Consider the following 11,509-nt stretch of genomic DNA (forward strand, 5'->3'; position numbering starts at 1 on the left):
TTTTGTTTGTCTTCAATTGTTCAACACTTTTATTAATGGTACCAAAGAATTAGAAAATCTTTACACTCAGAGTTCTGGTAGAGGGTTCTGGTTTGAGGGGGCTGCAGTTACATCCTGATGATGGGATGGGGACGGGGAGACACAGCCTGGTACTTCTTCTGTTCCATGATCTCCAAGCACTGGGCAATCACCTAATTAAAACCAAAAAACAATATAAACAATGAGCCTCAAACAAAACAAAACAAAAAAACCCACCGAAACAAAAACCACAAAACAACAACACCAACAAAAAACTAACAAAAACACCAGCCCGTACAACTCATTAGTTCTGCACTCATTTATTTGTTCCTTCTGTTTGTGAAACACTGAACCAGGTAAAATGAACAGTTCAACTCTCTCTTATTTTCATGTGTAGCTCATGAAGTGGGAATTTCAGGGCTCTAGAACTAAAAAAAAACTTCTGGTGCTCTCCTGTTATCAAAGTTCCCATAAACTCCATGAAAATATTTACCATCCACATAGTTCCATAAATATGCACCATATTTAGAAGGGCTGTGCTGTGATTTAATCCCAGCTGAAACCAGGACAGATTGAGATCTTCAAGTAAACAAACTTCAGAGGTGGAGGGAAGATTTTTATTGCTAATAAACAATCTAACAAGGAAAAATAAAAGAACAAAGGCAGCTGCTTTCAGAAAGAACCTAATGGAGGGAGGGATGTCTGCCCATTTCAAATCAATAAAAAGGCAGGGGAGCATCCCAAATGCACACAGCAAATTTAAAGCAGGAAGAGAAAATTGCAAAAAGCAACATCCTAGGGTAAAAGGATGTTTTGGAAACAAAAGGAATTCTGAGGAGCCTGAAGTCCAAAGATTGAAGATATGGGTAATTATATGGAAAAAATGGATTCAGATGCAGATTCAAATTATGGTAAAGTCAAAGGAGAGGCTCGGTGAGGAAATGCTGTGGTCAAGTAAGCAGAATTCAAGAGAAACTTTTTTTGGATAAACTAATGGGGAAGAGATGAGAATTACAGAGAGAAATTCCATGGAGTGAGAAGTGGGAGCCCCAGGTCTGGAATCAGCACACTGCCAACCCTGAGTGAGTCACGTTCACCCACTGTGAGACTGGAGAATAAAATGGCCTCAAAGGAAAACCCACCTTCCTGGTGTCTTGAGGTAGAATGATCCCATCATCCCAGAGCCTGGCAGAGGAGTAAAAGGCACTGCTTTCTTCCTCTAGCCTGGAGAGGGCAGAGAATTGAACAGGCTTAAAAGCACAATAAAAACAGCAGAGCAGTGAAAAGAAATTCCAGATGAAACAGGCAAATCCATCCATCTGAAGAGAATGGGCAGCACTGCTGGTAAAATCAGTCAGAAACCAGCAAATCACAGAGCTGAGCATTCTGCAGTAATGGGAAGACCCTAACAGAAAGACATCGAACTACGTGGAAATTTAAAATATTTTTGCAGTTTATCCATGTTTGTTTCATTAGTCGGGATGTGCTGCTCTGTAAGATGAACAGAAGTAGGTCATTTAACAAGGAAATCCCCGTCAGGTTTATATTGAATGTCCTTACTTTGCCTTCAGCTGTTTTAGCTCCAGTTCCTCTCCTGTCCAGTCCCCAGCTGGTGGAACTGTGGGGAAATGTTGAGAATCCACAAGAGCAACTCTTGCGTTGGGCCACAGGAAGAGAAAGTTTGGACTGAATGATCTCCCACACTGCAAGGGAAAAACCAAAGAACAGAACAAACCCACTGAGATGAACCATAAGAAGCTGTCTGTGGGATGAAACAACCAAGAGCAAGGCAGGATGGAGCACAGGTGGATTTGTATGAGGACAGACACCCTGTGCTAGGAACCACCACCTCCCCACTGCCTTCAGTATTTCTATTTTAATATTTGATTTTGAATTCCAAGCACTTCCACGTTGAATTCTTCCATGTTTGCTTCTCAGCAATCTCAGCATTGGTGCATTGTGAGTTCAGAGCTCGAGTTCCCCAGCTGTGTTTTAGAAATGCAGTGATACTTGAGCAGTGTGACAGGTGTGTCCCCAAGCCCTGGGCTGGTGCCACCCATACCATGATGTAGCTGTCACTCCCAAAACAGCCTCCAATGACAATGGTTATTTTGGGAACAGCAGCACAGGCAACTGCAGCCATCATGGAGGCCTGGGCCTTCAGCCTGTTGGAATGAGCCTCTGCCTGGAATAAAAAGAGATATTTTAGATCCTTTAAGACTTTATTCTAGATTCTCTCCACTCCCAACAAACTCGTATTTCTAAATTATTTATTTATTTATTTACAATTCTGTAGAAACAGATCTGGGATCCAATGGAGGCTTTACTTTCCTTAGCCCAGGACAAATCCTACTGGGCTTTAATGCCTCCACTTTCAAAAGAGAAACAGCCAATTTTCTGGAGTGCAGAGTTAGCAGAGGAATCAATAATCTGTATTTCAATGTCAAAAAGCACTGCAAATACCAAACTTTCCAGCCTGCCTTGTTAACTGAACAGTATCATTTTATATCAGCATCCAGGCCTGCTTCAAATGCAAGTGAGAACGTTCTTAAATCCTTCCATTAGCAAAGTCATTACAAAGCTTCATCAAGAGTGGTTAAAAAATCAGTTTTTCTAACAGTTAATAGTTCTGAAAACGTATCTTTAGGCCCAACAAGAACTAAGAGTTGTTTGAAACTCATTGAAGCAAACATGCCATACCTGTGAGATGCTTGCAGGCCCTGCTGGCTGTGGAGCAGTGTTTTGGAGGAAGAGGATGGGAATTCCCCTCTGGCCACAGAGCTGGACAAAGTGGCTGCCCTTGAGAGCAGCATCGTGAGCCAGCTCCCCATTGCTGGCCACGATCCCCACCAAGTGCCTACAGAACAAACATGGACAGTTGGACTCCGTGACCTGAGAGGTGCTTTCCAACCTCAGCAATTCCATGACTCTCCCTTTTGAACCCTAGGAATGACTGGAGTGGTGTGGAACCTGCTGAGGCCACAAAAGCTGGTGAGAAAAGCACCATCCATTTGAATGGGGAATGTTCCCAGCCATACCCTTCCACGTGGCCAAATCCTGTCACTAATGTTGTCCCATAAGTAGCCTTGAATTCCTGGAATCTGCTTCCATCCACCAGCCGGCTCAGGATCTGCAGAGAAATACACAGACTGGACTCACTAGAGAATTTGAGGTGAAAATAGGAGAGTTCTGCTCAAAGAAATGCTCTGTTCAAAGAGTAGCACACCTGAGTTGTGCAAGATGAGCACAGAGGGTCTTTGGTGACTTGCTAAATGCTCAATATGCACAAACCATCCAGTTTGTGTTTAGTTTAATTACCAACTGTGTATTTTAAGACAAAGATCAAGTCCAAAATTGTTTTAGTTTTACAAAGCACAGCTGTTCCTGTGCATAAAAATGTAAAAAAGCAAAAACCAAACGCCAGTGTGGGCAGTTTCAGATTTTGTGCATAAGAAATGCTTGGTTCATATGGCTCATGCTTTTCTCCAGCACAGTTAAAGCTGCCTTCAAAGCTTTCTACAGTCAATTCCCTCAAGTGCAGGGATTTACCACTGGAAAAGACACTGCATTCACATCCATGGAGACAAAATCTCATGTAGAACACAATGGGAACAGCGTGGGCAGCTCTGCATGTCTCTGCTTAAGCTTTAGTGTGCGTCCCAGCCTCAAACAAGTGTGATTTGAGCTGTGCTGTTTTTTCAGTCAGTCGTTTCACCATTTCTCTCACATTATTTGAATGCTTGGGGGGAAGAAACAAAAGGCAGGGGAAGGGTAACACAGACATTAAAGGGGTGTATGTTCTCGAGGCAGCCAACGCAGTGCAAGACATAAAGAAAACATCCCAACAGGGCATGGAAACAGCTGGGCAGCACTGGCACAATCTGGGGTTATTTTATCTCCAGCAGGATTTCAGGTATTCAAATGTTTTTATAATTAACACTTAAATATTTTCTATAATAAATATAAATGATTTATTACAAATATTTTAATAATAAAATGAAATATTTTCTATAATCCCACAGAACTGTTGCCCTCCTGCTCTGTTTCAGGCTTAAGACAGGCTGGCAGCAGACAAGGTAATCATTCAGAATAACATCTGGAGCTGCGGGACAGAGCAGAGTGAAGGATGCAGGAATGAAATCCCTGTTCCCTTACCAGTTTGACAGGAAGAGTGCAGCTGTAACCCAGTGGTGCCAGGCCCAGGAGCTCCTCAGGGCTGTACAAGGGACTGTCAGGCTCCCTGTCCTGCTCTGGCACTGGCTCACGGTTTAAGGTAGAGACAACATTCCGAATGCACTCATAGGCCTCCTGTTCTGAGGGGGCAAAATGGTCACTGCAGCCACTGACTCTAGGAGACAGAGACATTAATTAGCATTACATTAATGAGTTCTGAATCCTGAGAGAAAACCCAAACTCTAGGAAAAAAGCTGAGACTCTCCAAATGCCCTGTGGAAATACTGTGTGATTTGTTTCTGTATGAATGAGCTGAAAGCAGTCACTCAGTGGAATTTCTGTGCAGTCCAATCCCAAATTAAATTCACAGGAAGGAGTTCTTCCCCATGACTTTTCTGTTTATCTGGATTTAAGAAAGACCTTGGCATTTATTTTTTGTGATGCTGTTGCTTCAGACAATATCAAAAAGGGAAAAGAGGAAAGCAAACCTCAAGAATTATTTCAAACGATGTGGTTGCAGCCAAGATATAAAGACAGGAATGTATTCCACGTAGCATAATTGGGTTAAGTATGTGTATTCTGGAAAACACTTGGAAAAGAGGAGATAGCATCCCTCTTCTGTAGCTGCTCCCTGTGAGGCACAGGGGAAATTACTTGCCTGAAGTTGTTCAAGAAGTATGTGGAACAATAGAGATCCAAATCCAACCTGTCCAGTCCCCGCCTCACCCCATCAATAACTCCATTTTACTTCCATTTGGCTGATTTAACCCAAACCCCTGAACCTGGGAAGGCAAGGCAGTGTAACCACAGGTTCCATCTTAGCCCTGCTCTGAAATGCCAATGCCACATTCCTTCCAGGCTGAGCGTGCTGAATTCCCTGGTTCTGAGAACGTTCCACATACTGGGAGTGAAGCCTGGCTCCTCCAAGGTCCTCGGGAGTGACATCTTCTCCCGTGGCAGCTTTCACCAGGGGCGGCCCAGCAAGGAACAGTGTCCCAATTTTATCAATGATCACGGATTCCTCGGCCATGGTGGGCACGTAGGCACCTCCAGCCACACACGAGCCACACACCACGGCCACCTGAGGGGACACAGACACAGCAGTGCTGGAGAGGGGACAGGAAAGGCAAAGCCAAGCCCAAAGTTGTTGCAGAAATCCAGAAAGTGCTAAATCACGGCTTGGGGAACAAACCCGAAAATTTGCTACCCATTTACACCTTTCCTACACCCCCTTGCACTCCCCATGCCACTGTACCTGAGGGATTCCCATGGCAGACATGATTGCCTCGTTGTAGAAAACCCTGCCACCATGCAGCTTGTCAGGAAACAGCTCTGACTGAGGGGCAGGGAAAAGAAAAAAGGATTTTTAATGGTAACTATGAAAGTTGATGCTTTCTCTTCACTCATTCCCAAACACACCAAAACTGACACTGGGAAAGGTCCCCATTAATAATCACTCCTGAGCCTTCCACACACAGCATTCATTATGGTGTTTATTCCTTTCTATGTTGTCAATACCCCAAAATACCTATTTGCTTTGAAAGCACAGGTTAGGTTTTGTGATTTTCTCTGAAATCAATATATTCTACCCAAACTGACTGTAAATGTGGAGAAGGGAAGGCTGCTAGTTCTACTTCATCTGTGAAATCCCTTCGGCAGTTTCCTTTTTTGCTTAGTTTTGGATACAATTCCAGGTAAACTTCCAGGTAACTTTTAAAATTTAATAACTTTAATTAACTTCAAAATTCCAGGTAACTTTTCCTGTGTGCTTGCCCTCAGTGTGGAGAGAGAACAATTACAGTCTCTACAACAGGATGATGTCTGCATTTCATAAAAGAACCTGCTCTAATTCTTATTTTGCAGTCAGGATTGCAAAAACTCCACTTTTAAAGGCCACAGAGCACAGTACACCCCTGGCACAAACAGGACAATAAAATCCAGAACACTGCAGAGATTCTGGAGTGAAAACAGACACCTCCCACCGCGTACTCGTTCATCAGACACAAAAGCAGTTCAGCACAGCCACTGGAGTTTCTGGCCTCTGATCAGGAGGGAGGTGCAGGACTAGCCCAGGTGATGCAATAAATACTGACATTTCTGCTGTGCAGAGTGCCAGCAGTACCTGCAGGGGCAGGAAGGCTCCCCCGCTGTCCACCAGGTGCACAGACAGCAGCCTGTTCTCCATGGCAATCTCCTGGGCTCTCAGCTGCTTTTTCACTCCGATTGGGTAAATGGTTCCTCCTTTCACGGTGGCATCACTTGCGATGAAGACACACCAGACCCCACAGATTCTGCCAATTCCTGCCAGCAGCACCACAGATAGTTATCAGGAATCTCTAGAGCGAAGCAAGGGGGGCAAACCTTTTAACTTTTTCAGTTTTTCTCAGTAATGCTACATCAAGAAGCTCCAAATTAACTTGAAAACTTCCACACAGGGAAGAAATCTGCACTCTTCTCTGGAATGGCAGTATTTAAAAAAATAATCAAAATGACAGAAGAACCTCAAATAAATTTACTTACTTCTGGTGACAATGTAACAGAAAAGAATACGCTGTACCTCCCAACCCTTGAGATAAAAGGGAAGGCAATTAAAAATTACCCCATAAAGCTGAAAACTATAACAATCTGTGATGAAAAAAAGGGTTTTCATACTGTTCTTCTAGTTATTTTTTAAACTGAAACCACTCTTCTAAATGCAGTTTCACTGATATTGAATGAAATTGAATTGCATTGAATTTCAACGAAATTTCATTTTGAAAAGCTGTTCAGTTTAAAGAGACAATGTTTGCATAGAAAATGCGACTGTTTGTGATTTGAAAAACACTTCAAAATGTATGTCACATCTCCTGTTTCTCACAGCAACTTTGTCCCCTCTCCTTTAAGAGGCAACAGCTGATTTGACACATCACCCTACATTTTTGAGACAAAATTAGTAAGTGGTAAGTAGAATTACTAAATCTAGAAGAAATTAAAAACTGTTCTTCCAAAGCTCCCATTATGGTAATACAGCAGCGGCTGAACTCTTCCCTGTTGGGAATAAGAACTGGATAAAACCAGTGTTCACTATTCCTAGGAAAGCACTTCAGACACTAAAACACCCCATAACCTTTATTCCATGCATCCTTTCCCCCCCGTTTCCCTCTCCCAGAGCCCCCAGCATCCCATTACCCGTGAGGCAGCCGGCAGCAGGGACATCCCCGTAGGGCATGTGCAGCCCTGCGAGCGGGGACAGCTCCAGGAACTCCTCATCGTCCAGCAGCAGCCTCAGGCGCTCCCGCACGAACATCTTCTTGTTGCGCTGCGTGTGCCGCAGGACGGCGTTTTCTCCCCCTCCTGCCTTCACCCTCTCCAGCAGCTCCGAGTACCTGATGGAAAAAAAACAAAGTTTCGGTCGATGGGAGCAAAGCCGCGGGGCGCGGCCACACGCTGGAGGAGAGGGGTGGCTTCCAGAGGGACACGGACAGGGGGACAGCTGGGGCTGGAGGAGCCTCAGGAGTTCAACACGGCCAAGCGCAGGTCCTGCCCTGGGCCGGGAACACCCCAAGGACAAACACGGGCTGTGGGAGAAGGGATGCAGAGGAGACTGGGAGGATTTGGGGTGTTGGTGGATGGGAAGCTCATCCTGCTCCATCCAGAGGAGGCCCCGGAGCTGCTGCAGGGCTGGAGCCCCTCTGGAGCCAGGCTGGGAGAGCTGGGGGTGCTCCCCTGGAGAGGAGAAGGATCCAGGCAGAGCTCAGAGCCCCTGGCAGGGCCTGAAGGGGCTCCAGGAGAGCTGCAGAGGGACTGGGGACAAGGCCTGCAGGGACAGGACACAGGGAATGGCTCCCACTGCCAGAGGGCAGGGCTGGATGGGAGATTGGGAATTGGGAATTGTTCCCTGGGAGGGTGGGCAGGCCCTGGCACAGGTGCCCAAGCAGCTGTGGCTGCCCCTGGATCCCTGGCAGTGCCCAAAGCCAGGCTGGATGGGTTTGGAGCAGCCTGGGACAGTGGGAGGTGTCCCTGCCATGGCAGGGGTGGCACTGGGTGGGCTTTGAGGGCTCTGGATGGGCTCTGAGGGCCCTCCTGACACAAACCATTTCCCTTACAAGTTACCCTTTAGCAGCTTGAGCTTAAATATATTGCAGTTTTCACACAAATGGCATGAAAATGAAGATAAATTCACATTTTCAGATTATTGTTTTTCCAAGGTGCAATAAAAAGCAAAGGTCTATTATTTAAAGCGAACATTTCACTTTTGTTATCCAAAAACCTGTTTAATAAAGCTAATAATATAATATATAATAATGAGGCTATCATAATGTGCCTGTCCTAATTCAGCGTGAACCTCCATGTTCCACCTGCTCTTGGGAGTAATCCAGCCAAAAGCTTCCTCCATCAGGTCCTGCAACAAGTTTATCTGACAAAAATCAGCAACTGGGAAGTGGAATAAATTACTAAATCTGGAAGATCTACTAAAAGCAGAGAACACTGCAGTGTCACAAGGAGGAAGTGATTACCCAATGGTATTGTCAGGGCAGCACTATGTATAGGTAAAAAACTGAATAAACTATAAACAAATGTGGTATCTCAACTTTGGTCTTAAACAAACCAAGCTCTTCCTTTATTTCAAACACATTTTACCCAGATGCATCACTTTTAACTATAATGTTGTTTGACACAAAAGCTCACACAGCGGCTCACACTTTGGGTGTGACTCTGTGATCTGAGCGTGGCTCCCTGCACACGATGGAGGCTGGAAAATCTCCGGAGGAAAAGGATTTTACTCATGTCCTCAATGCCGCCACAGGAGGGCACAGTGTGCTTTCCAAAGCTTTGCTTCCAGCTCGTGGATCACTCTCCTGAACAAAGGCCTTCGCAATTTTGCCATCTGATCTCTCAGGACAAACACATAAAACACATTATTTCATTTTATCTGTAGATGATGATGGACAGCAGCATCCATCCCCTACTCTGTCAGGAGTGTGTGAGTCACCATTTACGTCTTTGCATTCAAAATGCAACACGAAACAAACGTTACGTAGGTCTGGAAAAAGTATTTCTTGGCAATATATGCAAAACAACACATGGCACTGTTTTAAATAGTTTGCACCTCGATTTGGGTATTTCAGGCAACATTTCACGGGCTGGTTTGTGTTGGAAGGGACCTCAAAGCTCATCCAGGGACACCTGGCTGCTCCAAGCCCTGTCCAACCTGGCCTTGGACACTTCCAGGAATTGGGCAGCTACATTGCTCCACGGGGCAAGTATTGTCCCCTGTTAAAAGTCCCTAAAGTGCCCATAAGTGACTCTTACACCATGTCACAAATATCAACGCTCTAAAAACCCCACAAAACCGCTTTATTACCTTTTAATCACAGCCTCACTGTTCCTCAAATTCTCTTGGAACACATGTCGGTACATGTCGGGGAGACGTCCGTCTAGAACCGGGAATGTTTTGGGATGGCGCCTGGATTTGGGTTTATTACTTAAAAACCGGTGGGGAGGCAGGTGCTGCGTCCTTCCCCAGCCCTGCCCCGGCAGCGGCAGCTCCCGATATTCCCTCTGGAGCAGGCAGAAAGGGGTTTTCTCCCGATATTCCCTCTGGAGCAGGCGGGTCAGTGGCACTGAGGGCCCGGGCCGCCGCCGGCCCATGGCGCACAGCGGGGCCGAGCTCCACATCGCCCCGAGAGCTGGGGGACAATGAGTGACAGGAATTAAAGAGCGGGTTCCCTCGGCTGGGTGGCAGCGCGACCCCTCGGCCTCGAGCACAGGTCATGAGGGGAATCCCTGTCTCCATTCTGCCGTGAGGGGACACCCCGGTTCCCGCAGGGGACATGAGGGGACCGCCCTGACTCCAGCCCTGCATCGGGGGCGGTGAGGCGACACTCCCGGCTGCCGTCTTCCCGCAGGGGACGTGCGGGACTGGTTCCCGCTTTGATACGGGGGTCGTGAGGAGCCACTTTGACTCCAGTCGGTCGTGAGAGGACACCCACTGTTCCTGCAGGGACCGCGAGGGGACACCCCGGTTCCTGCGGGGGCCGTGAGGGGACACTTCTGTTCCTGCGGGGGTCGTGAGGGGACACCCCGGTTCCTGTGGGGGCCGTGAGGGGACACCGCGGTTCCTGCGAGGTTCGTGAGGGGACACCCCGGTTCCCGTGGGGGCTGTGAGGGGACACCCCTGTACCGCGGGGTCTCTGAGGGGACGCCCCTGTTCCCGCGGGGGCTGTGAGGGGACACCCTGATTCCTGTGGGGGCTCTGAGGGGACAACCCTATACCGCGGGAGCCATGAGGGGACACCCCTGTTCCCGCGGGGGCCGTGAGGGGACACCCCCGGTTCCCGCGAGGTTCGTGAGGGGACACCCCGGTACCGCGGGGGCCGTGAGGGGACGCCCCCGGTCCCTGCCGTGCCGGGACACCCCCGGTCCCTGCCGTGCCACGGCAGCCGCGAGGGGACAGCCCCGCTCCGCGCCGGGCCGGGCGGGCCCAGCCGAGCCTGCGGAGCGCGGCGGGGCCGGGACCGGGGCCGCCCGGGCCGGGACGGGAGCGCGGGGCCGCCGCCCCTCGGCCGGAGCTCCCCGGCCCCCGCTGGCCCCACTCCCCGCCCGCCCCGTGCCCGCCGCGGCTCCGCCGACCCTGCCGCCACCTCCCTTTCCTTACCCCGTCCGGTCCCCGGCCGCCTCTCGGGGCGGCTCCGCACGGCGGCCCGCCCCCGGTGTCCTGTGTCCCGTGCCATGTGTGTCCTCTGTCCCTGCCGTCCCGTGCCCCGAGTGTCCTGTGCCCTGGGTGTCCCCTTCCTCGTGTGGCCTGTGCCCCAGGTCTCCTCTGTCAAATGCAGTTTATCATTAGAATATTGAAACGAATTTGATTTTTCTCCTTCCACACTTTATCCCATCTCTGGGCTGCTTTGGTTTGCTATTATCAACCATGGCAAAACCTTCTAGAAATTACTGTGTGTTGCCTTTCCGAGCCTTCATTAAAATGCATCCCTGCCAGGGAGCTCTTTATCCGTATTATACATATTAATAAGGCTGGGTAGTAATAATTAAGGGATGACTAATATGTTCGTGAGTGAAAGTATCCAGCACGAGCTGGAAATCGTAGGTAAATACGTTATATATGTTATTAAAAATCTTGAGGGTAATAATTAAAATTTCCTGAGATATAATAATTAAAAATAATATTTGCTGCCCTTTTACAGTTATAGCAGACAGGGCACTTTTCAGTGCTGTGCTCCCTTGTAGCAAGAAGCTCAATTCAGGTGGAGCTGTGGGAGGAGGTGCTGCTGCCCTGGGTGGCTTCAGCTGTCCCAGGGGATGCGCCTGAGTCCCTGTGGCTGTC

At 48.1% G+C, this 11,509-nt stretch overlaps 1 protein-coding gene across 1 annotated transcript; it reads right to left on the minus strand.

Moving 5' to 3' along the window:
* Positions 1-54: 54 nt before the first annotated feature.
* LOC119703955 (methylcrotonoyl-CoA carboxylase beta chain, mitochondrial-like) lies at positions 55-10,979 on the minus strand. The gene is made up of 13 exons (XM_038144493.1): positions 10,829-10,979; positions 9,536-9,860; positions 7,360-7,556; positions 6,314-6,492; positions 5,447-5,527; positions 5,094-5,272; positions 4,174-4,366; positions 3,057-3,148; positions 2,719-2,875; positions 2,081-2,203; positions 1,579-1,721; positions 1,161-1,242; positions 55-191 (listed from the first exon to the last, which is right to left on the minus strand). The coding sequence occupies exons 1-13, from the start codon at positions 10,902-10,904 to the stop codon at positions 108-110; spliced, it is 1,911 nt and encodes a 636-aa protein (XP_038000421.1). The 5' UTR covers positions 10,905-10,979; the 3' UTR covers positions 55-107.
* Between the last annotated feature and the right edge of the window lie 530 nt (positions 10,980-11,509).

The sequence above is a fragment of the Motacilla alba genome, chromosome 8 (genome assembly GCF_015832195.1).
Source record: "Motacilla alba alba isolate MOTALB_02 chromosome 8, Motacilla_alba_V1.0_pri, whole genome shotgun sequence".
Taxonomy (NCBI): domain Eukaryota; kingdom Metazoa; phylum Chordata; class Aves; order Passeriformes; family Motacillidae; genus Motacilla; species Motacilla alba.